The sequence below is a fragment of the Drosophila novamexicana genome, unplaced genomic scaffold, assembly GCF_003285875.2.
Source record: "Drosophila novamexicana strain 15010-1031.04,08,12 unplaced genomic scaffold, DnovRS2.1 tig00000137-arrow-arrow-pilon, whole genome shotgun sequence".
NCBI lineage: Eukaryota > Metazoa > Arthropoda > Insecta > Diptera > Drosophilidae > Drosophila > Drosophila novamexicana.
The window spans coordinates 481316-504052 of record NW_020824777.1 but is presented as its reverse complement, the minus strand read 5'-3'; the positions used below and the strand labels follow the sequence as shown (position 1 = coordinate 504052).

Sequence of the window (22737 nt, the reverse complement as noted above, 5' to 3'; positions counted from 1 at the left end):
CTTGAAAATATATGTTAATAGATGGTATATATATAGATGGTATATATATATGGTGTCCTTATAAAGATGGTCACACTTGGGAAACTGTTCGGATTTTAGCTTTATTCAAGAGTGAAATATCTGTAGAATGTCAAGTATATATATTTTTCTTTTAGGCATACATAAGAAATGATATAGTTAGATCCTGGCACAGGCCTAGTTGCAAGGTTTTTATTTACTCCTGGAACTTTTTTTACTTCTTATTTCTTCTTCTATAGAAAAAGTTGTCTTAGTATAATAGTTTCTCATTTTATTTTTTTTAGTTTTTTTTAGCTTATTGGAATACAATTTTCCTATTTTTCCTAGAATATTTTCTTCTGTAGAAGTATTTTCTTCCAAAATTCAGTTTCATTATTAGCTTCTTTTAAGTTGAAGTCTTCTAGGTTTCCGACTTGATTTACTTTTAAAAAATGTTTTATAAATCCTAATGAAAATTTTACTTAACGAATGTAAGATATTTTATAGATAAACTATTATGCAAGTTTTTTGACTATCGTTTGAGACTTCGTCTGCAATTATTAAAATTAATATTTACAGCAAATTTGTTAATTGATAATTTCATAAAATTTCTCAATGGTATTAATTCAAAAAATTCAATCTTTAATTACCTCAAATAAATATATATTTAGGCTTATAAAATGGTTAAATTTTGGTTAAAGGAAAAGTTTTTTTATATCTCGGTTTTGGCCGTTTTATCAGTCCCTTTTTAGGACTTTTTTTTAAATATAACAACTAAAGATCTTTCAAAAATATATTTTTATATATAAATAGTCTTGTACAGCTTTATAAAGCATCGTAATAGGAATAGACAACCAGGCAGAAGTACAAGCTGAGCACTAGAAGGAATAACAAATATATAGCAAATTTGTTTAGATATTATAAACACCTGTTCACCTGCTTGAAAAATATCAAATAATACATAATCATAGAAGGCCTCCACCATGATGACATAACCGCATTCCCATGCCAAAATGATGACATGTGACAGGGCAACATATATATAAGGCAAGAGCAGAAAACGTAATGACTGCAAAATAAGACAGATAACTCAAAGATCTTCCATATCATTTAAATACTCACCAGCAGAGATCCAATCAGAAGTACTATGCAGCAAATGAGATAAAGGCCGCTGATGATGAGCGCCGTATAGCCCAGCATGGAATCATCTGGAAATGGGAAATTAGCCTGCCATCGAGTTATTCGAATGAGTATTACTTACGATCCAGAAGAAAGCGATCCACGCCGCGTATAATCACCTCCACAATGGATATAATAATGCAGCCACATTTCAGCTCAATGCAACAGCAACAATTGTCGGTATAAATCATTGCGATCTCTCAGAAATATATACATACGATATTTATGTAATATACAATGTAAAATATTTTTGCTTTTAAAATGCCGGAGAGTTTGATATTTGGAAAACAAGTCAGACAGCTCTAGCCGGCAGTTCCCGACTAGGGAATACCCTATACCTTCTTCTACCAACAATAAATGCAGCTATTACTAGGCTGGGAGCCTGAGGAAGAGGTTGTAGCTAGAAAATGAAAGACTCAAGCCATTAAAACCTAATATATATGCTTAAAGGTTCTGAGATCGAAGTGTTCCTACATATGGACAGACGGGCCGACAGACGGATAGACGGATAGACAAGCTGACAGAGAGGCGGAAGCTGAGCAACAATATATCTACTTTATGGTGTCGCAGATGTCTCCTTCTGCCTGTTACATACCTTTCCACAAAAACATTATACCCTTTTACTCATTTTCAATGGTAAATCTCAATGGGTAGGTCTCCGATTATGTACGGTAAGCTATAGCTATACTTTAATGTTTGTAGCACGTCTAACTGTAATTGTATCTATAGCAGCCCATCAATAACCCTGACTTACATTGCAGCTGTGAATAATTATGGTCATTGTGACGCTTTCATATAATATGCGACTCACGTCGCCTGATCAAATTTTGGCATTTGCATATTTAATTTAACTGTTTTTTTTTTGAGTCTTACGAAATTTGTTGGCTAGAATAAATTATATAAATTTATAGTTATGAAATTCTGTGTGAAGAATTTTGCAACCTTTTTATATTATACTTAAATTATGAAAATAATTAAAAACAATTGCAAGAGTTAAATTTTATAGTTGTTTATTTTGTGTTAATTTTCTTGTTTTGGGTAAATGTCTCACAACAACTATTATACAACTAGATTAATGTAATGCTGTTGGATGCATCCAAAGAATATGATTTTTGAATTGTTTGGTACAGTTGTTAAACATTTAATAAGTAGTTTTACTGATAGCCTCTCTATGCGCTTCTCAATTTGAATAAAATACCAACTGGAAAGTGTTTCTTGATGTTGATGATGTTCATCGTGTAAACCTACAGCTAAGTATCGTTACATATTTTGTATTTTTGGGCATAAAAATACAGATACACATACACATATTCGTATATTATATCGAATACAATTATTTATATGTATTCTAAAGTTTTTTTTTTTCATTTATGGATATTATTTGTTTTTCTCTTTTGTTTTGGTGTTCATGTCTTTTTAACTCAGTTCTTTGCGCAACTTTCGGTGCTTTTCATGTTTGGGATAACATTATTAAATACACAATAGTTGCAAATATTGCATAGGATAAGCAGGCAGATGATACATATATATATATATATATATATATATATATGAGTTGTTCTCGTCTAACACATATATCTGTAATTATATTTATATATATATATATATATATATATATATATATATATATATATATATATATATATATATATATATATATATAAATATAATTACAGATATATGTGTTAGACGAGAACAACTCAGGATTGCACTCAAGTGTTGCTTTATAAAGGATGAAGTGAATGTTGGCTGCGTAAAGTAAATGTTGCTTCGGTTTGTGTGTGTGTTTGTGTGTAGAGTATCAGTAAGAGTATCAACTTTATCGGTGAGGCATTCGAACTCAGGTTGTATTTTTTTTCTTATTTTTTTTGTACTGCTATGAAAACATGTTTCGGTCTAACTGTAAACGCTACTAAAAACACGAACAACAAATATTTAGTATTTTTTTTGTATAACTTCAAAGCAACAAAACTGAACCGAGTCTAGCTTTAGGCCTCCTCGCACTCATCCTCCTCGTGCTGCACGAACAGCCGATGATTGCGTGCCTCGAGTATGGTCCACACCACCAGCGGGGCGCAGCCCAAAACCATGCAGGAGCCCATGCAGTAGAAACAGATCTCGTAGTCGCCGGAGAGATCACGCAGCAGACCCGCTAGCGGCGGCACCGAAATGGCGCCAATGCTCTGGAACATGCGCACCAGTCCATAGCTGGAGCTAATCCGATCCGTGCCAAAGACATCGGCCAGCAGCACGGGCATCAGCACGTACCAGCTGCCCAGGCAGAGTCCATACACAGCGGCGGATAGCCCAACCAGCACCAGGGTCTTGGCAAAGGGTATTGTCAGCACGGCCAGACCGGCGCCCAAAATGCTGAGGAAGAAATTTAAACATCAGTTTGATATTATTCCCATTTCATATATCAGATAGCTAGCAAATTTTAGATATTAAAAAAAAATTCTTTAATATATGAGAAAAATTTTGTGAAATTAGATTAGAAACAAAAATGAATAATTTTTTGAAACTCATTTATCCACATTATTCTTTTTTTTTTCAGAAAAATTTTTACGAAAATGTTTGAAAAAAATATTTATCACAATATTTAAAAATATATTTATCACAATTTATGTAAGAATAAAATATTGATCATATTGTTAATATTGTTAAATATTTATGAATTAATTATTTATATTTTTTAACAATGTCAATACCTTTGTAAAATATTAATGAATATTTTTGGAATAAAATATATTTTTAATTTCTGAACTATATAAACATATCACAAGATTTTTATGGAAAAATAATAATCAATATTTTTGGAAAAATATGTATGAATAAGATGTTGATCAATATTTCAAAAAAGATTTAAGAATGAAATATTTATCAATATTTTTAATAAAAGGTCAAATAATATTTTGAAAAAATGTCAGATATAATTTTAACATTCTAAAAATAAATAGATAAATATTTAATTGCTGTTCTACAATAACTGCATCAAAATGTACATTGGTTTGCTTGTTATCTGAAATATGTTTGTATTTAAATTTACACTAACCATAGTGTATAGGTTTTTTTGCGATCGAACAGCTGCAGATCCGACAACCAGCCAAGGCCCAGGCGACCGCACAAATCCAACACCGCGCTGATGGCAACCAAATAACCCGCTTCGCTTTTATTGTAGCCTGAAAAACAAAGGGACGAGTGAATTTAAAAATATACAAATTTTGTATATTTAAAGTAAAAGAAAATGATTGATAAATTTCTGTGCTCATATGCGGATCGGTGGTACAAAGATCAAAGATTTCAGCTTAACGATAGAGAGAAGAATTAGAAGTTGATTTAGACCTTTCTCCCGATTTGGGTTTGGTATACAAACATCTTCGTTCAGATAGAAACCAAATATAACTAATTTCAGATCTTTGTCCCGGACAAAAATATATATAAAATTGTTATAATAGATATATACCCACCGATGGATATGACGTGCGCGGGCAGATAGTAGAGCATATAGGGACAGCCGACGGACATCAGGGTTACGGACAGGCACATTAGTATAAACCTGGGCTCCTGCAGCAGACTTATGTCCAGATACATTTTGATGCGTGCGCAGCAGGTGCGCTTTAGCTTGCGCTCATCGTCATCTTCGTCGGCGGCGTCATTGTCATCGTCATCGTCATCATCGTAGACGGCCGTGGATTCGAGTAGCTGCGACTCGAGAATGCTGCCATCCGATTGCTGTTGCTGTTGCTTTAGCTCGCTGAGATTGCTGACGGGTGTGGGTATCTCCATGCTTTTGCTAAGGCCGCGACTGACCACGCTGGACGGCGAGAGAGGCTTCTCGAGATGTGCTTGAATTTTGCTGATGGTCTCATCGTTGGCAAAGACATTGCGACGCCGGCGACTGCCGCGATTCGAGTCGGTGCCGGAATGCTTGCGATAGACCCAAGTGGAGTCTGTGCTCAGATCCTCCACGGAGTGCAATAGACCGGAGCTGCGCACCTTTTTCATGGGCTTTATAAAGGTGGTTTCGCCAATGATGTCCTTCACCTCATCATCGCTCTCCTGCGCCGACTTGTCTTGCGCTGGTAAGACAATCGTTTTGGGCTTTTGATTATTGCATCATTGGACCAAAAGACTCACCTGGCTGCTTGCTGGCGTAGTAGTTGAGATGATTCTTGCATTCCTCGAGAAACAAATGCTCGATGAACTTGTCATTCAGCTCGTTGGCAGCCACCTCACAGGTATCCAAGTATGTGGATGTGGTCAGCATGCCCGTTGTGCTGGGATTGATGTCATCACTTATGGGCTTGCTGGCCGCATCCTGTGCCTGCGCCTGCTCCGCATAATCGCTTAGGGGTCGATACAGCGTCGCCGACACGCACACGTGCAGCATGCAGCCCCCTAGGATGAGCAGGGTGCCATGGAAGCCGCAATTCTCTGCCAGATGCTTGATCAGTATGGGCAGCACAAAGCTGCCCGCCGCGGTGCCCGACACACAGATCCCGTTGGCCAGCGCTCGATGCTTGTCAAAGTACTGGGAGACAATCACAATGCCAGGTGTGGTTGAGAGTCCGCCACCAATTCCTAAAATATGTTGACCATACATAATTTAATTAAGCCATAGTCAATTGAGTAATTCAATACAAGAGTTAATTATCAAGTTTATAGCATAATAACTTATGTATTTGTTCCCAAAGTAATTACCATAATTAGTAATTAGTTACTACTAACAGTCAATTATTAAGTGTACTCATATATATCTTGTTTAATTACTCAAGTTCCTCAATGTAATTAAGTAAATAATAGTAGGTAATATAATTACTCAAGGCTTTATGATTCCATGTTATTACTTAAGTTATTGCAATAATTATATTACTAATTACAATCTAATATTAATATATATAAGAGTTTTTGAGTAATTAACATAATTACTATAGTAATTACAAATAATTAATTTAAAGTAATCGCGCCTCAATATAATTCCTTGGGTATTTACTTTGTAGTTATACATTTTATTATAATTAGTCAAGTATTTGTGACTAAATTTAATTACTTGGGTAATAACCATAACCAATTAAATAATTTAAAACCGTTAATTACTCAACTAATTAGCAAGAAAAATTTATTATTTATATATTTTAGGTATATCTATTTTAATTTTGTATGTAAATGTAATTACTTAATAATAATCACTAAATATTACATTTAATTTAGTAATTGGAAATTACTTAAGTAATTACAATTGAATACTTTAATTGAATATATTGACCATTAAAGCTTTATTACCATGAAAATTACTAAGTAATTAGGCCTTCAAAAAGGAATTACGTACGTAATTATGCACCATAATTCTTAATTACTTTAGTTATTCTAAGGAAGGCACATAAAAACCAAAAAGACAGCGTTCATCGCTTAAGTAATTGGATTTTCTAAAGGGAATTATGAAGTAATTGACTGCAATTCAAGCTTTCAATGGCCATTATTCAATTAATTTATGTTAGATATTAATTTTTAAACCCAAACTCACCTGTGAGAATGCCGAAGGTGAAGAGCAGGTGCAGCAGACTGGTGGCAAAGTAGCTGAGCACCATGCCCAGGGAACAAAAGATGCCGCCCACAAAGACAACCGAGCGACAGGAGAAGCGCTGACAGAGAGCACTCGAGAGTGGCGCCAATACCAGGCATAGTGCGGAGAGTATGGCCGGTATCCAGGAAGCCACTGTTGCCGTGGAGCTGGGAAAGGTTTCCATAATCTCCACATACAGCACGCCATATGACTTGACCAGTCCGGCGACCCAGAACTGCACAGAGAAGGCGCCAAAGACAATGAACCAGCCGTAGCCGCCATCGGGCGGTTCGGCAACGCCGCTGCTCTCCGTTGTGCTGGTGGATGAGTCCCGATCCTTGGTCAGCTGCTTGTTGCGCCGCGCCGCGGGTCGCTCCAGCTCCTTGGCCCGCCTCAGGCACTTGCCGCGCGCTGTGCCCGACGACTGCTGCTGCTTGCGACTGGTGCGCAGCTCATGAGATTTGGCTATCAACGGCCGGGCCGTTATGCTGGACACGGTCAACAGGTTCTCATTGTCATCCTCCTCCAGTTCAGAGATCTGATGCTCCAGCAAACTGGCGTGCAGCGTACGTGGACAGCAGGGCGCATCCAAGCTGAGCGTATCGGGTCGCAGCGCTGGCGAGGCGCACGGCGAGGGTGTGGGCACGCACAGCGCTTCCATTTGCTTGACATCCAGCTGGGCGAGTGCCATCGCCACGACGGGCACACTGGGCAGCGGTGCGGGCGGTGCGGATACCACTGAGAACAGCGAGCCGCTTGTGGGCTGGCAGGCGACGCCGCTGGGATTGCTGCTAGCCCCAGCTGTGCCGTTGAGAACGAGCCCTCCCGACTCGTACTGGACTCCACCAGCTGGGTCCGGTTCACTCGCGCAGTAAACCGATCCCCGAGAACCCTGCAATAAATGCCAAAAAAATTTGAAAATTAAAATCAAATCAATTCAATGCAAAGCGCTGACAAATTAAGAAAGCAACATTAATTTGTTTGGCTCAACAAATGCCGCCTTGACACGCGATGTCTTAACCCTAGCTGCGTGCCTGAGACCAGGATAGATTACGATATCGCCGAAGGCTTCTTTAATATATGCCATATGTAAGCTTTAAACGGAGTTAACTGTCTGGGCAAACAAAGTAACCTTGAGTAATAATGCGGAATTTCCATTTCATTTTTAATTACTAAAATATTTCATTTATTATTTTTTTTAAACAGTTCGGTTTGGGTTTCGGTCAACAATTTATAGTAAAAATATTAATTAGAATTTCAGCCAGATTCAAATTCTGCATATAATTATGTATAAATAATTAAGCATTAGCAGTATAATTTTAAGAAAGTATTTTGATTTTATTTTTTAATTTGAAATTATTTTGGATTTTACAAATTAATTACAAATTCAAATTGTTTTTGTAAATTTACTCCGTATTTGCATTGGATATTTTGTATCCTTTAATTATTATCGTATATAATTTATGTATTAATTATATTGTACTTAAATATACATATAATTGAATTTATAACATAATAATTCTATAATAAATTTAAAATAATAATAATAATAATTAGCGCTTAGCATTGGATGTGCATTCAAATTGCTAGAGTAGTTGTGTCTAGATAATTACTGAAGTAATTTATATGCAATACTTAATTACACATAAAATTAGGCATTACAGAACTAATTACTACAAATATAATGATTTTCGTGTTCATATTTTTGTCAATTATAAATTTATTGGTTTCCATACTAACATATTTATATATATAAATAATAATTATAATTAAGAGCAGACATATTCAATAGCAATGATAATTATAAGATGATATCAACTAATGATTAATTGGAATAATACATATTCCACATAAACAATTTTAACTATAGAAAAATACCAAGTAACTTTTGTTAAGTAACTATTTGAATAATTATCATTTTATGTGCATGACTCAGCTCTTAAATGGCTGCCAGAAAGTGTCCTTTAATTGGTTTCATCCTTTGACAAACAAGCCAGGCAACCAAGCAACCCACACACCTGCATCCTATACCCTGGCCCCCAGCTGGCTGATTCATTGCCTTTGCCTTCGTCTTTGCCACATATTTTGTTGTAATTATCCGCAGCCACAACTATTTGCTGTTGTTATTGTTTGTTGTTGTTGTTGTTTATAAGTTTGTTTTGTTAAATCGATGCAATAAGTTTCGTCTCTTTGTTGCTGTTGCTGTGGCTATTAGAGCCCGTCCATAGCCCGCAGACCCCTTCAATATCGTCAGCTGCATGCTGTGCGAGCTGGCATGACGTCGGGTAATTTTCCATTTTCCATTTGCCTTTTGGTTTTTCCCCTTTTACCCGTTGCCCTTGCCCTTGCTGGCAGCTTTTCAGGGCCATGTGCATGGGCAGGACGAAGTCGTGGGAGTCCATGGCAGATTTCTGATAAGAACTAAGCTGAACAAATTGCTGCGGAAATTCAAAACAAAATAATCCGCTCAAATATGAAATTACATGGAATCGCTTTTGGGGCTTGATAACATAAATAAGCACTTTGCAAAGACTTTTAACTATTTATTGAGATATTTAAATTAATAAGTAGTTCTATATCAGAATATATATCAGAATAAAAACTATAAAACTATATATGTATGTATATATTTATATATATATGTATATAGAGGGTTTGTTTTGATGCATTTGTTATTTTAGATAAGATAGGATGTACCCTTATCTCATCGAGAGATATGCAACTGTTAGAAAAAATAAGCTGCCAACCCACAGAAAATATTATATATCAACAAAACAATTTAATACTAAATAGACTTTTTTGTTGAACTCTTTGAAGCAAGCCAATGTGATCATTTTCAAGTTATGTTTCATAGTCTGGAGATAGGAGCTATCAAAAGGCAACGGTGAACTCACAGGCCGTTTATGAAATAAAAAAAATTTAGAATCATCTAGAATTTATATATATCATATTCAATGATTGACTTGACTCTAATATACTCATATTTTGTAAAATAAGCTAATGAAATTATTTATGTATGCATTTTGAAATCATATTTAAAAATAACTTTTAGTGTTATCAATAATAATAAAAGGCAGCGCCGAAAAGAAAGTTAACACACTCGTGCTGTAAAAATATATGAAAAATATCAAAAATTGTTTTATAAAAAAAATTAGCATAAATGTTATTATTTTTATTTCTTTTTCTTTTTCGCAAATTGTTTCTAATCGTCATTTCAAGCGTCTAGAAAGACTAAAGAACCATCTAGTTTTTCTGTCTTTTATGAATAGCTTTATTTGTGCACACGAAATAAACAGGTTTTGAATGTACTCAAACAATTATTATTTGTACAAAAGCTTTAAAGCTCTAAGATTAGTACATTAACAATATAATTGTGCTTTTTGCGTACTGTAAATTGTTGTTGCTTCCATTTTTCGCCCTACGAAAAACTAAAGATAAGACTTTAAAAATTATGATGTTTGATTGTTGCACAAAATTTTTTTACATATTTAGATTAAGTACACATTGTTGTTGCAGCAACACATTTTGCCAATAAATCAATAATATTAGATTTCTAACGCCACACACGCGTTCGCTTCAAACAAACATTTTACGCTAGATCATAACATGTGACTCCGTGGCGCAACGGTAGCGCGTCTGACTCCAGATCAGAAGGTTGCGTGTTCAAATCACGTCGGGGTCAATTGTGAGAATTCTTTTTTTAATTTTATTTTTACATTTAAAAAGGTTTTTTGTGTGTGGAATATAGGAACAACTTGTTTAAGACTACTTACAAACATCGAATTGTTATTAAATTGTTTGTTTTTTTTTTTTGTGTTTGAATTTCATTTATGAATTATTTGATAGTTTATTAAGATAGGTAAATATATTTAATTGAGCATTTGTGTTAAAGTAGAAAGGGTTGGGTAATGAATATTATATAAGATTTATATTAATTATTTATTATATTATATTATATGAATATGCATTTTTAATGATAATTAATTAATTAATAATCAATATTAATATCTACTTTTAATATTTCATATAAATATTTTTATTTTTAATACAAATTTTGCCATTGGTACAATTCAAACTTTTCAAACCTCTAGGAAAATGGGAAAAATAGGCATGCGTATGATTTTTAATAATTAAAAATTTCAATGCTTAAAGTATATATAATTTAAATAGCGCGTTTACTGTACATTCAAGTTCTTTATTAAACAGAGTACTCTCTTAAAAAGAGGCCATTAAACTGTGCAACAAAGTAGAACTTGGATGCTTAATATTCGTAATGTTCAATAAAGCATTTGGGAGCGTTTGCTCAGCATTCATTTGCATAGTTAAGCGGATGCAGCTGACTTATAAATAGGATCAGTGGCCCCGCGTCGTATACGTAATCCGTTTGAGCCGCATTACGCATTACGTATACGAGAGCGGGCACAAATGAAGCCGTTAAATGGTTTTTGCTTTTAATTGAAGTCGCCCGCATGGCGCGTGTCTCGCATCAGGTGACTCATCCGGTCGCCCACATCCAACAGGCCATGTCATGGGGGGAGGGGGGGGGGGGGGGGGGTGGCAACGTGCCGCTAATGGTTGCATGCCACATATATTGACGGAGTAAACTGATCCCTTGGCAAATTGCAAGTAATAAACTAACATGCAGCCCAGTTGCAATGCCAACTGAAGACCTGCGCTAATGAGCCTCAGCAAACGTCGTTCAATTGGCAACGCGGCAACGTCGTGTGGCAGCATCCACGCCCTTTGACCTTGTCAGATGTCAAAGCTTAAGCCCCATTATTGTGCACAGTGCCAAGGCCTGTCGCCTGTCAGCAGGAATTTGGCTTAAATTGCCAGGAAGCGCTCAGTGCAGTATGTGGGCGTGGGCGTGGGCGGGCACGAGTCCCGTCCAAGTGCCAATGTTGTGTTACATTTTCAATTTCACAACAACTCAAGGCCCTGACGCAATCTAATGAAATGAAAAAACTTTGCCACAGCTCGAGTGCCTGTTCGTTGGGTGGGTTAGTTGGGTTGGCTGCCCTGCCAATTGGCGTGTGGCAATTCCCGAATGCCATTGAAAGTGCACGCGCGTGTATAGAGATTTGCAGGGGTTCAACTTGTTGCAAGAGCTTAGCTGCACTCTGCCAAGGTTCGGGTTGATGACAGCTTGGGTTAGCCTTTAAAAGTTAACTAGAAATCTATTAAAACTTTATAACAAGATTTAAAAGAGTTAGATAGGATTTTATGAGTAAGTCGTGGAAACTAAAAAGATATGTCTCAAGTCTTCCTAAGCTTGAAGCTATCTAGGATATTATAATTATAACATATTAATTTATAACATACATATATCCATTAATTTTATTTAATTTAAGCTAAAGCTAAAATATCTTATAAAAATTAATACTAAAAGAGGAAATTAAAAATAATCTCGAGTTTCCTTTAAACTTTTGCCTAATATGCAAATATGAAAGTTACCTAAAGCAGATCAAAAAATGCTTCTCTGTATGGTTAATCTGTTGTCTTTAGTTTAAAGATTAAAGACAATTTTTTATAGGCTTGCTTCGACTCCTTCTTCGGCTTTGAATTCCCAAACAGTTCTGAGGCAAGCTCATGTTTAAAATCAGCCAAACTCATTGCCTCGGCGTGAGATGATTTTGTTTAAGGGGTTTCACTCAGCATTCGATACACAATGATGGATGACACTTTGAGGTCGCCCGAATTCGTGGCCTGGTGGCAAAGTGCATGGTCAAACATGTGTTGGCCCAATACACTCTGTGGCATTGGCTATTTTATTGTTTACTCGCATTCAACTGATTTGCCCTGTTTGAGTGTGTGTGTTAGGGGTCGGGCGCATGCTCACCAAAGTGAATGCGAACTCAAACTACCTCAATGTGATTGCGCTTGGCCCAAAACTCACAGCAGCAAATAAATCAGGCGCGTTTCTTGACCTTAGCTGTCAGCCGGGCATACAAATAACGAATTAAACAAAACACCTGGGAACACGCCCATCCGATGATTGGCTCACCTGTAAATGCCAATCGCGCTGCAGGGATGACATTGTTGTCCTTTGCGGTATGTTAGGCGCCTTCTCTGATGTATCTCTTGTTGCTCGCGTTGTTGTTGTTGTTGCTTGGGGCGTTGTTGTTGTGCACCCAAATGCATTGGTTTAGCTCGGTTTGGCCACCCGCAAACAGCACAAAGGAGCACAGCGGCAGCACGGCCCACACCAAGTTGGCCCAATTTGTAAATGATATTGTTTAGCGCGCACACGGCGTATGCGTAATGCGTTGACTTTATGCTTTGGCACTGAATTCTTGTACAGTTAATATATAAATTTGATTTTATTTCTTTTATATATATATATATATTTTTTTTTTATTATTGTTGCTAAGGCTTTGCAGGAACTTGTGTGTCGCTTTGTAATGTGCTCTTATGTTATACTATTTGCTTCCTTTTGTTTTTTTTTTCTATGGTATTGGCGTCATTTTGTACAGCAGCTGCTTTTTTGCCAGTTGCCGTTTCCGCTTCCGCTGCTGCACACACACACACACAAACACACACGCACACAAAGGCACTCAGGCACACACACACACACCCACAGTCAGAACTGAGCGCAGTTTCTCTTAGTGTTCAACAATTTCTGCTACAAATCGATACAAACATTTATTTAGTTGCACATTCCGATGAAATGCACTAAAATCAATATACAGTGCCTTTTATAAATCTGTCCACACACTATATATTGCTACTTCTCAATTAACTTCACTTCACAGCTGTGTTTAGAACAGTTCGTATCTGTACACTTCTGCTCAGAGTTTTCAGCGAGTTGTCCACAACTTCTGCCTAATCGTATTCTCTTTGTGCCGTTTCAGCTGTTCTCTGTTGCGCCTGGCACAAGGTTTTGCTTTGTACTGCGAAACGAAACCGTATGTCCTTAGGCTGCCATTGAAGTCGAACAAAAGTGGCAAACTCAACTTCAACACGAACTCAACACGAGTGTTGAGTTTGGGCTTGGCACTGTGGTGGAGAGAGAGCGCAGCTGAGAGACAATGAGAGCATTATGCGTTGCCAATCCATTTTGTTTTGCTCGGCATTTTTGGCCGCCTGTTGAATTTGCCGCCACTTTTCAGGACGCCGCGGTCTCCTGGAATCCCAGCATTATAGCCCCGTTCTGCGTCGAGTCATCTATTAGGCGACGCTTCCTCTGAAACGCAACAAACAGATGCATAACTAAATACCACAAGGCTGTGGCTAAAATAGTTGCACAGTTTCGATTAGACAGTTCAAATAATTGTTAAATACATACATAAAATCATTGCGATCATAACACCCCAATAACTATCTATAGTTCTGCATATCACAATGCTATAGTTTAAAATACACAGGGGTAAACATAATAGCCAGGCTACCAGAAAATTAGGTACTGACTGTAAAGGTATTTAATTTGTCCACCGTTCGATATTATACCTTTGTATCCATTGTACTTGCCTTACCCATATAGATCCTATAACGAGCAGCACGGACACAACAAAATGTGCTGTCGACGATATAAAATATATAATTTTTAAAAATAACTTTGAGTTCGATATGAAATCCGTTATTTCGAAATATATGCAAATTATGGCGACTGATACCGATGTAAGCCCAATGAGTACCGAAATATATTTTAATTTTAATGTACTATTTGACATGCTTAGAAAAATGTTATATGACACAAAAAATTTATTTACTCAGATTTCAGCATTCCGAACAGCAGCACCACCACAATGACATACATGACGTTTATAACTAATTAAAATGTAGACCATTTTATTCATATACATATATCAATATATATCAATGTTAATTCCCAAAGTACAGTCGTACTCACCTAGAGTGAGCATCAGAGTGGTAACTTTGCTAGTTATTTGCCCAATCGCATAATAAAATAATGTATCATGCACTACTATGCTCGCGCATATCATAACCATCCAGGGCACAAAATACCATCTATTTTTCTACAAATTTAACACAAATGCACCAAATTTGTATCGACTGTAATCATGTTCCCGTACACGGCTTACCTTTGCAACGCCAATCATAAGCACAATCGCCGAGGCAGCATACATGACGCTAGTTGTTATCAGTGCGATTCTTGTTGCCGTTGTCCAATAGGGCATTTTACAAACGAAGTCCACTGTGCAAACGGCGATAGTGGCAATAGATGCTATGATGTTTAAGCATCCGGTGATTATAGTTAAATATGAATATATTTTCTTTAACTTTCGTTTTCTCGCGCTGTTGGGCATGTTATTTGTGATACACTTTTTCCACCATAAGTTTAGTATATTATAACCTTGTTCATAAAACGTTTACGTAGAGAACTTATAGAACCGCATAAATGTATGGCAATAGTTTGCATTCAAGTACTGTTAATGCAATAGACAACCGTTAACTTTAAACGCTTATCAACACTAATGACAATTTCAAGTGATTTCTGTACCATCTAATGTGCATTTCAAGAGTCTTTGATTTTGGTTCTGTACGGAGGATGCAAATACCATGAACATTAGGTTGAGCAAGAGGAAACCAACGACTTTTCTAGATGGAAATTATATATATCATAATGGTACATGTACAGCTAGGGCAATGGCAATGACAATGGCTTACCAGCAGCACTCCGGGTACATTATGGGCAATACTAGCAAGGAATTCTCAGATGGTATATCCTCAAAGATGATACAAATGGCCGCTACGTATCTGCTGCAGCCAAATGGTTGGTAAATATTTAAATAACTGTGTAAATGTACAAAACTTCAAAATGCCAAACATGTTGCTTTGTTAAAAAAGAATTCATTTGTATCATTAGAACTTCTTCAGTTGTGCTTGTTTTGCCCTTACCAATACGCTTTCCATTTTTAGCTCACATACACAGCACACAGACGCTGACGTGGGGCGCGATTTTAGTCGAGGTAAATAGTTCGATGAGCTTTTTAGAGAAACGTTTACTAATACATGCGCACTTTGACCAATACATAAGTTTACTTTACAAGTGTTGTTTGTTGTCTTTATTTTTACATATTTGATTCGGGTGTTGTCGTAGAAGTCCTGAAAAGGCAGCAAGTGTAGCGCCAGTTAACGCCTTCAGCTTTTGTAGCCTGGGCGTAATTCTTCTTCTGGAACTGTTGCGTTCAGTTCTTCGACGATATATACATCCCTCCCTCTGAGACTTAAAACTGTATTTACAAGCTATTTGATGTCGTTGTAGTCTTAGCCGGAACATCCACGACAGCCGCAGTGCACGCACTCCACAATGCGTCCCTCCTCCAGCTTGGATTTGGGCACGCGACAGATGCAATTTGTGCCAAAATTCGTGTCGCGCGTTTGTATGCAACGCAGGCAGCAAAGATTCTCATAGCCAGACTTTTTCCACTTGGCTATCAAATTGCCATCGGCGATCTTCTCTTTCAGGCAGTAGTCGTACAGCTCCCGACTGATGGCCTTGCGGCGATAGTACAGATCGTAGATATAGCGCGTCTTCTGGTGATGTATCTTAAAGATGGGCCACAATGATTCCGTAATTCGCTTGCCTTCGTGCGGTTCGGTTTCGGCTTCGCGCATTTTCTGTTCCAGCTCTTCCAGCGTTGGTTCTATTAGCTCCCAGCCATCTGGTGGGGGCTTGCGACTGCGACGCACTTTTGGCATTGTTTAAATTATTATAAATTCCAAAATGGGCGGTTTTAGTAAATAAATATAAAGAAAAGATGCTTGTTGCCTACACACACAAAAACTAAATAAAACCAAATAGTGTGGCAACACTGTTACGTTGAAAAAGGTTGTTCAGTTGCAAGCATAGAAATTTGGACCTGTGACGTCACGCAGTGAATTTGATAATCGAATAATGCGGGTTGTTTTAAGCCAGGGTATTTTCTGTAGGGCTGCAAAATAATCAAAAACATAGTTTTGTGGAAAGAGTGAGATCAATGTTGGCATATGTGATAATCATTAACGTTCAGTTAAGGTCACATTTCATGGATATCCTCGCACGACCTCTTACATTTTGTGGCCACATGTTAAAGTGCTGCCCATCGCTGCAGTCTGAAGCAAGTTGGCAGCTTGGCCGCAACACAAGCAAACAGCTGTTCGGCAACTTTTCAACAAGAACATTTTAAAATAAACAACATAATAAAAAGACAATAACAATGTGCGACGTTTAAAATATTGCACAAAAGTGAACGAAACGATATACGCGCACAATGGATCCTATAATATTCTTCATTGTGCTGACATCCCTATATGGCGTCATGTACTTTTTCGATCGCTTCTTCAAGGTATGTTTTCTGCATATCAAATATGTTTTTTTCATTTGTAAAATGCTATTATTGAATATAGAGCTGCATGCACTATCCATACGATGCCTTTTTACGCAACACCGGACTAAGCGTTAACTTTATGACCCTCCATTGGCATTCAAATGCCAGCGCCTTCAATCGCATGCTCATTCGCTGGGGCGCAACCGCCGGCAACAGCTGCACGCGCAGTTTTCTCGTCAAAAGCTTCAACATAGGCGTGCTGCTCTCCTTTCTGCTGCTGCCCATTGGGATTATATTGCTGATCATTACCATATTTAATGGCAGCGAGACGGGTACGTCCGGTGGTGCAGCTGCGGCTGCTACAGCTAGCGTGCAGCTGGAGATATTGCTGCCGGGCGTTAATCTGCCGCTGCAGGAGATTGGCTATTATATAGCCACCTTGGTGATGTGCACTCTGCTGCATGAGCTGGGCCATGCGCTAGCTGCTGTGCTGGAGGATGTGCCCGTGACCGGCTTCGGTTTCAAGGTGAGCCTGGCTAGACCTGACAGATTGGCTAATAAAATGATTTTAACTGCCGTAGCTCTACTTCTGCCTGCCCCTGGCCTACACGGAGCTGTCGCACGATCATCTCAATGGCTTGCGCTGGATTCGCAAGCTGCGCATACTCTGCGCCGGCATTTGGAACAATTTTGTGCTCGCCTGCATTTGCTATATGCTCATCTCAACGCTGGACATAACCATGTCACCCTTTTATGCATGCAACGAACATGTAATCGTTACCGAGCTGATGGCAAAGTCGCCGTTGCGCGGCGAGCGTGGCCTACAGCCGGAGAATGTGATCACCCAGCTGAACGACTGTCCCATCAGCAGCGAGGATAGCTGGCTGAGCTGCCTGCAGCAGGCGCAGCAGCTGCGCCTGGGCTACTGCATCAGCTCGGATTTTATACGGCTCAACGACGAAAGCATCGACATTGGCCATCACAATGCCGATGGCCGGCTGCAGTGCTGCGACGAGCGCAATCCCAATGTCAGCTGTTTCGAGTACATTGAGGATGTCAGCTTGGATGCGCCTGCAGAGATACCGCAGCACGTTTGCCTGCCCATGCGACGCACGCTGGAGGATTCGAGCGGCTATTGCAAGGCGGGCACATGTACCGAAGGCTATTGCCTGCGTCCCATGCTGCCCAACACAACGAGCATTTTGATCTTTAAGCGTCAGACTAGGGAGCGACAGCCACTGGCGCCAGTCATGTATGTGGGCCAGACGCGGGACGTGCTGCGCACGGTGCGTGTGTCGGGCTTTGTGCCGCGCTACAAACACATTAGCTCCGCCTGGCCGGATGCCCTGTCGCTGCTACTCCGATACAATGTGGTGTTTAGCATTGGCCTGGCGCTGATCAATGCCATACCTTGCTTTGGCTTTGATGGCGCACACATCACCAGCACTGTGATACACAGCTTTCTGGTGGGACGCGTTGAGGAGCATGCGAAACGGGATCTCATCTCGTTGATCATCACCAGCGTTGGCTCGCTGCTCTTTGGCCTGGCACTGCTGAAGGTCGCCTGGCTGAGTTTACTGCGCCCGCTGCTTTGAGCTCGTCCATCCTCTACTGTCCTCTTCTCTAGTTAACATGTACCAAAATGCTAGACTGCTTTTCTCGACACACACACGAACACACAGACTTGCTGAACAGCGAATTGTAGGCACCTCAAAGGATTTTGTTTTAAGCTTTATTATTTATGTATGTATTTATATGGCATTAGCCAAGTTTGTGAAGCTCAAATAAAATGTATAGGCATTTTCCTCACTTGCCGCCGCTCTTGGCGCTCGTTCCGCTTAATTCCAGGCTAGTCTGCAGCTCCGTTAGGCTGCGTCTGCCGCTCTGCAGCAGCATCTTGATGGCCACCTCGTCGTCCTGGTTGCGATTCGCCTGGAAGTCGTGACGCGCCCATTCTCGCAGCTCGCGCCGGCTGTGCTGGTCCGGCACCAGGCGTGTGGTGCGCCAAATTTCCCTGTACAGCTTCAGCACCTCCTGGCGCAGCATGAACTGTGGGAAAGAGCCTGTTTCTTGAGTGGCACACAGATTCGACAGCTGGCTGTCTCTTACCTGCTTTAAGCTGAGCGCTACTTTGGGTAATTTGGACATTATGACATATTTCACTAGATTCACTATGCAAATTGTTTAATATTTGAATCGTATATTTATTTGATGTGCGTTCAGTTATTCGCGTGTACTTTAAACAGCTGATTGCAAACAGCTGTTTTTTGTTTTGCTCACAGCTGACTCTCTTTTGGGTTAAGAGCATGCGCTCTTTCGACTTATTCAGCATGACATTTGCCGCAGAAAGCAAAAATAAAATAATTATTAATGTATAAATATATGAAAAATGAAAACAAGTTACATTTTCGAAACAATAATATGTGATGTCATGTATAATTTTAAAATAACCAAAACAAGTGTTAAATTTACATCTTTATTTGAGCCACTTTTTTCTTATAACACTCAACGAATTGCGTGCTTTTATTTATTATTTACGCATATTTGTTAATTTTCTCTAGCTTTTACTGATTAATATGCACGAAGACTTGAAATAACATTTTATATAATTTATAAAAAAAGAAAGCCACACACTTTCGCATGTTTTGACCCCGACGTGATTTGAACACGCAACCTTCTGATCTGGAGTCAGACGCGCTACCGTTGCGCCACGGAGTCACATGAAATGATCTTGACTAAATGTCAACATGAGCTGTTTGTACTATGAAACGACTGTTTAATCTAGGCGAAAATGATTAACTGAACCCAAAATAGAAAAAGAAAAATAATAAATAAATAAAAGCAAACAACAAAAGGAAAACAAAAACAAGGAAAATTCTTGTTTTTATAATTTCTTTGACATAGACTAAAACCCATCAAATATTTAAATGCAATTTTCAACGGCTGTCACGAAATGCGTTAGTCAGCTTATATAATATGCATTGAATGAGCATTTGATTTGGCACTTGAAACGCAAAAGTCAAACATATATTTAATCAAATGAAATTGTTTAAATGCTTAATTTATCTTTTGCTTGCATTGTTTTGCCTGCGCCCATTGTGATTGACACGGCAGCTGCTTTGAATTATTTGTATGCTTATGATCTCGGCTGTTTCTGTTGATTATAATGATGTCCTATTTGAGCAATTCATTTAGTTTAGTTTGGCTTAGTTTTTATTATTAATGCTGGCCAACGATGATGCATTCACAAGAACAGACGACCAAGCCAAGCTAACTAAGTGCACTGTGTGTCTTGGCCAATTTATGTTCTGTTCTTCGCCAGTTCCAGGCACCATGACTTTAAGGGCGACGACTGGCACCGTTTGCAGTAGCTGTCGCATATGCATATAAAATATATATTAAATAGTTGCTAATACCTTTGTCTTGCACTATTACTGCCTATCGCCACAGGGCACAATTGCCAGCTGTTTTTTTTTTCTTGATCTTGCAATGCCATAAACCTGTCCCGTTACCAATATTGGCTGCAATAGCTGCTGACACGGTCCTAAGGTACAAAGTGCCAACAATCCCATTGGAAATGCATCATTTTTTTTGGCAATTTAGATAATTGCTAAGCACAGCTACTTACTAATTGACATATTAACTTGATTACTCAGCATTTACTCTATTTCTTTATTTGCTAGTTTAAACCCTTTATCAGCAAATTTTTGTACATTTTTTTAAATATTTTGTTAAACTAGAAATCTCTTGTGATTAACTTTTTATCTAATCGTTATATATTGCGCTTATGCTCTAAAGTTTTTCTTCCTATTAACTTAAAAATGTATTAAAAATAATATTAGATTGGACTTTGTGCATTTTTCAAATTACTCGAAATTCTGCCCTATTCATTTCAAATTTGGTTACGCTTCTATTGCGCTGTTTGTTCGAGTGCATTTACGGAAAATTTTAAATAAATTAAAGGAAATTAGACATAACACAATAATAAATTCTCAAAAATAAGAAACAACAAAAGCAACAAATAGATTTATATAAACATATATCTATGCACATATGAATCGAGCAGGTAAGCGGGCAGCAGCCACACGATGCACGATTTATTTATAGCTGCGAGTTGCATCCACCACAATATGAAAATATGCAACAGAGCTGAGAGCTTGAGAGGCACAGAGCGCCCGGAGAGATGATAAAGAATTAAACTGAGACACTTTTCGTTTTCGATTTCGTTTTCATGAGACGGAAAATTCTGCTTAGACGCCTCAGCGCGCAACTTTGACTCATCAAAAGGTGTGGGCCAGGGGGGGACAGTGGGGGGGGGGATGGGGCGCTCCACAGCCAATACGTCATCAACAGCAGCCACTCGGGCTGGGGAGTCGTCGTTGGGGGACCCACAGCTGCGCGCATACGCAGCAGAGGCCAACAGAACATCGAAGCAGAGCGCTGGCAGCAGCTGTGCAGCAATGCACAGTGGAACCTATATAACTAAATATGGACCATTTTTATAAGCTTCTAAATTTACAATTTACTGACGATTACGATTAGATAAAATGAATACAAATAAATTCAGGCAAATATTAATATATTATAAATATCTACGAAACATCAAAATATCTGTTGTTATGCTTTAAAGAAAATAGCTTTAAGCTAATATTATTATTATTGTTATTGTATTATTTTTTAAGAATTAAGTTATTCCGTTTTTTCACACATATATACATTTTATTTAAAAATATTATCTATCTTTATAAAAAATTCGATTATACTTAAGATGTTTGGTATAACCAACAAACTGTTTCAAGAACTAACGTAATGTAGAATTAAAATATGTAGTTCAAGCAAAAAATGATTTTTATTAATTTATTCATTTAATTTTCCACATAAGTATATACATTTATACATTTATGCTGCAAACATTTAATTTCTATTAAAATTCAAAATTATTCTTTATTATTATTTTTATAAAACATCATTAAAATGTATATAAAAAATTTTGTTCCTAATATGTATACACATTTTCAACTCTTATTTATAAAATTTAGATACATCAAAAGTAATTTAATATCCAATTTAATCCATTTATCGCGCATAAACAACAATTGTAATTTGCGTACACCGAAAACACGCAGTTTGCCCCACTGTGCGGCAAAGCCAACGGCGGCAAAGTAAAATCCACATGGCAGTGGCCGCCAGCGTCAAACGTTCATGAAACGCGGCCGCATGCGGACGTCGGTCGGAGCGAACGCATTAATAAAAGGCAAAGACGAGAGCGAGAGAATCGCCAAGAATCTGAAAATCGTTTTTTTCGAAAAGCAAAAATAAAGACCCAAAAGCTAAACACACTCAGAATTGAGTTCGTATTCGTGTTCGATGTGCATGTGAAAAGTGAAAAGTGAAAATGAAAATGAGCATTGGGCATGGTTTTCCTTGACGTTCGGTTGTGGTGTTTGTTGTAAAGCGGAAAATCAAATCAAAAAAAAAAAAAATATATATATATATATATATATATATATATATACGAAAAAGAAAGGCAATTGTGAGTGAGAAACGTCCGTATACAAATATACATAATGTCGAAAATATAAAGCTATTTTTGGAATATATATTGAACAGAATTGAAATACTTTTCAAGAAGAAGCAACGTTTTTGAAAAGCAAACAAAGCCCATAATAAAGACGATGCGACGCAAATTGAAATGTTTTCAGAAAAATAATCAAAGAAAGCAGAAAA

At 38.0% G+C, this 22737-nt stretch overlaps 5 protein-coding genes and 2 non-coding genes across 7 annotated transcripts; 2 read left to right on the top strand and 5 right to left on the bottom strand.

The window, feature by feature from the left end:
- Positions 1-704: 704 nt before the first annotated feature.
- Positions 705-1434, bottom strand: LOC115758249. Its single transcript, XM_030698805.1, has 4 exons — positions 1259-1434; positions 1120-1205; positions 934-1066; positions 705-875 (listed from the first exon to the last, which is right to left on the bottom strand). Exons 1-4 carry the CDS (start codon positions 1365-1367, stop codon positions 823-825), a joined length of 381 nt encoding a protein of 126 aa, XP_030554665.1. The 5' UTR covers positions 1368-1434; the 3' UTR covers positions 705-822.
- A 1440-nt stretch (positions 1435-2874) lies between these two features.
- Positions 2875-15679, bottom strand: LOC115758228. The gene is made up of 12 exons (XM_030698779.1): positions 15599-15679; positions 15368-15533; positions 14782-15298; positions 14589-14715; positions 14212-14506; positions 14025-14145; positions 12744-13969; positions 6701-7631; positions 5314-5757; positions 4644-5255; positions 4229-4355; positions 2875-3546 (listed from the first exon to the last, which is right to left on the bottom strand). The coding sequence occupies exons 7-12, from the start codon at positions 12774-12776 to the stop codon at positions 3165-3167; spliced, it is 2529 nt and encodes an 842-aa protein (XP_030554639.1). The 5' UTR covers positions 12777-13969; positions 14025-14145; positions 14212-14506; positions 14589-14715; positions 14782-15298; positions 15368-15533; positions 15599-15679; the 3' UTR covers positions 2875-3164.
- Positions 10350-10421, top strand: Trnaw-cca. The gene has a single exon. It is a non-coding gene; the product is annotated as a tRNA-Trp (tRNA).
- A 71-nt stretch (positions 15680-15750) lies between the features above and the next one.
- Positions 15751-16487, bottom strand: LOC115758229 (protein BUD31 homolog). The gene has a single exon (XM_030698781.1). It carries the CDS (start codon positions 16400-16402, stop codon positions 15968-15970), a length of 435 nt encoding a protein of 144 aa, XP_030554641.1. The 5' UTR covers positions 16403-16487; the 3' UTR covers positions 15751-15967.
- A 331-nt stretch (positions 16488-16818) lies between these two features.
- Positions 16819-18621, top strand: LOC115758251 (membrane-bound transcription factor site-2 protease). Its single transcript, XM_030698807.1, has 3 exons — positions 16819-17028; positions 17090-17536; positions 17592-18621. The coding sequence occupies exons 1-3, from the start codon at positions 16954-16956 to the stop codon at positions 18603-18605; spliced, it is 1536 nt and encodes a 511-aa protein (XP_030554667.1). The 5' UTR covers positions 16819-16953; the 3' UTR covers positions 18606-18621.
- Positions 18622-18804: 183 nt separating this feature from the next.
- LOC115758252 (LYR motif-containing protein 2) lies at positions 18805-19406 on the bottom strand. The gene is made up of 2 exons (XM_030698808.1): positions 19120-19406; positions 18805-19059 (listed from the first exon to the last, which is right to left on the bottom strand). The coding sequence occupies exons 1-2, from the start codon at positions 19156-19158 to the stop codon at positions 18817-18819; spliced, it is 282 nt and encodes a 93-aa protein (XP_030554668.1). The 5' UTR covers positions 19159-19406; the 3' UTR covers positions 18805-18816.
- A 250-nt stretch (positions 19407-19656) lies between these two features.
- Positions 19657-19728, bottom strand: Trnaw-cca. The gene has a single exon. It is a non-coding gene; the product is annotated as a tRNA-Trp (tRNA).
- Between the last annotated feature and the right edge of the window lie 3009 nt (positions 19729-22737).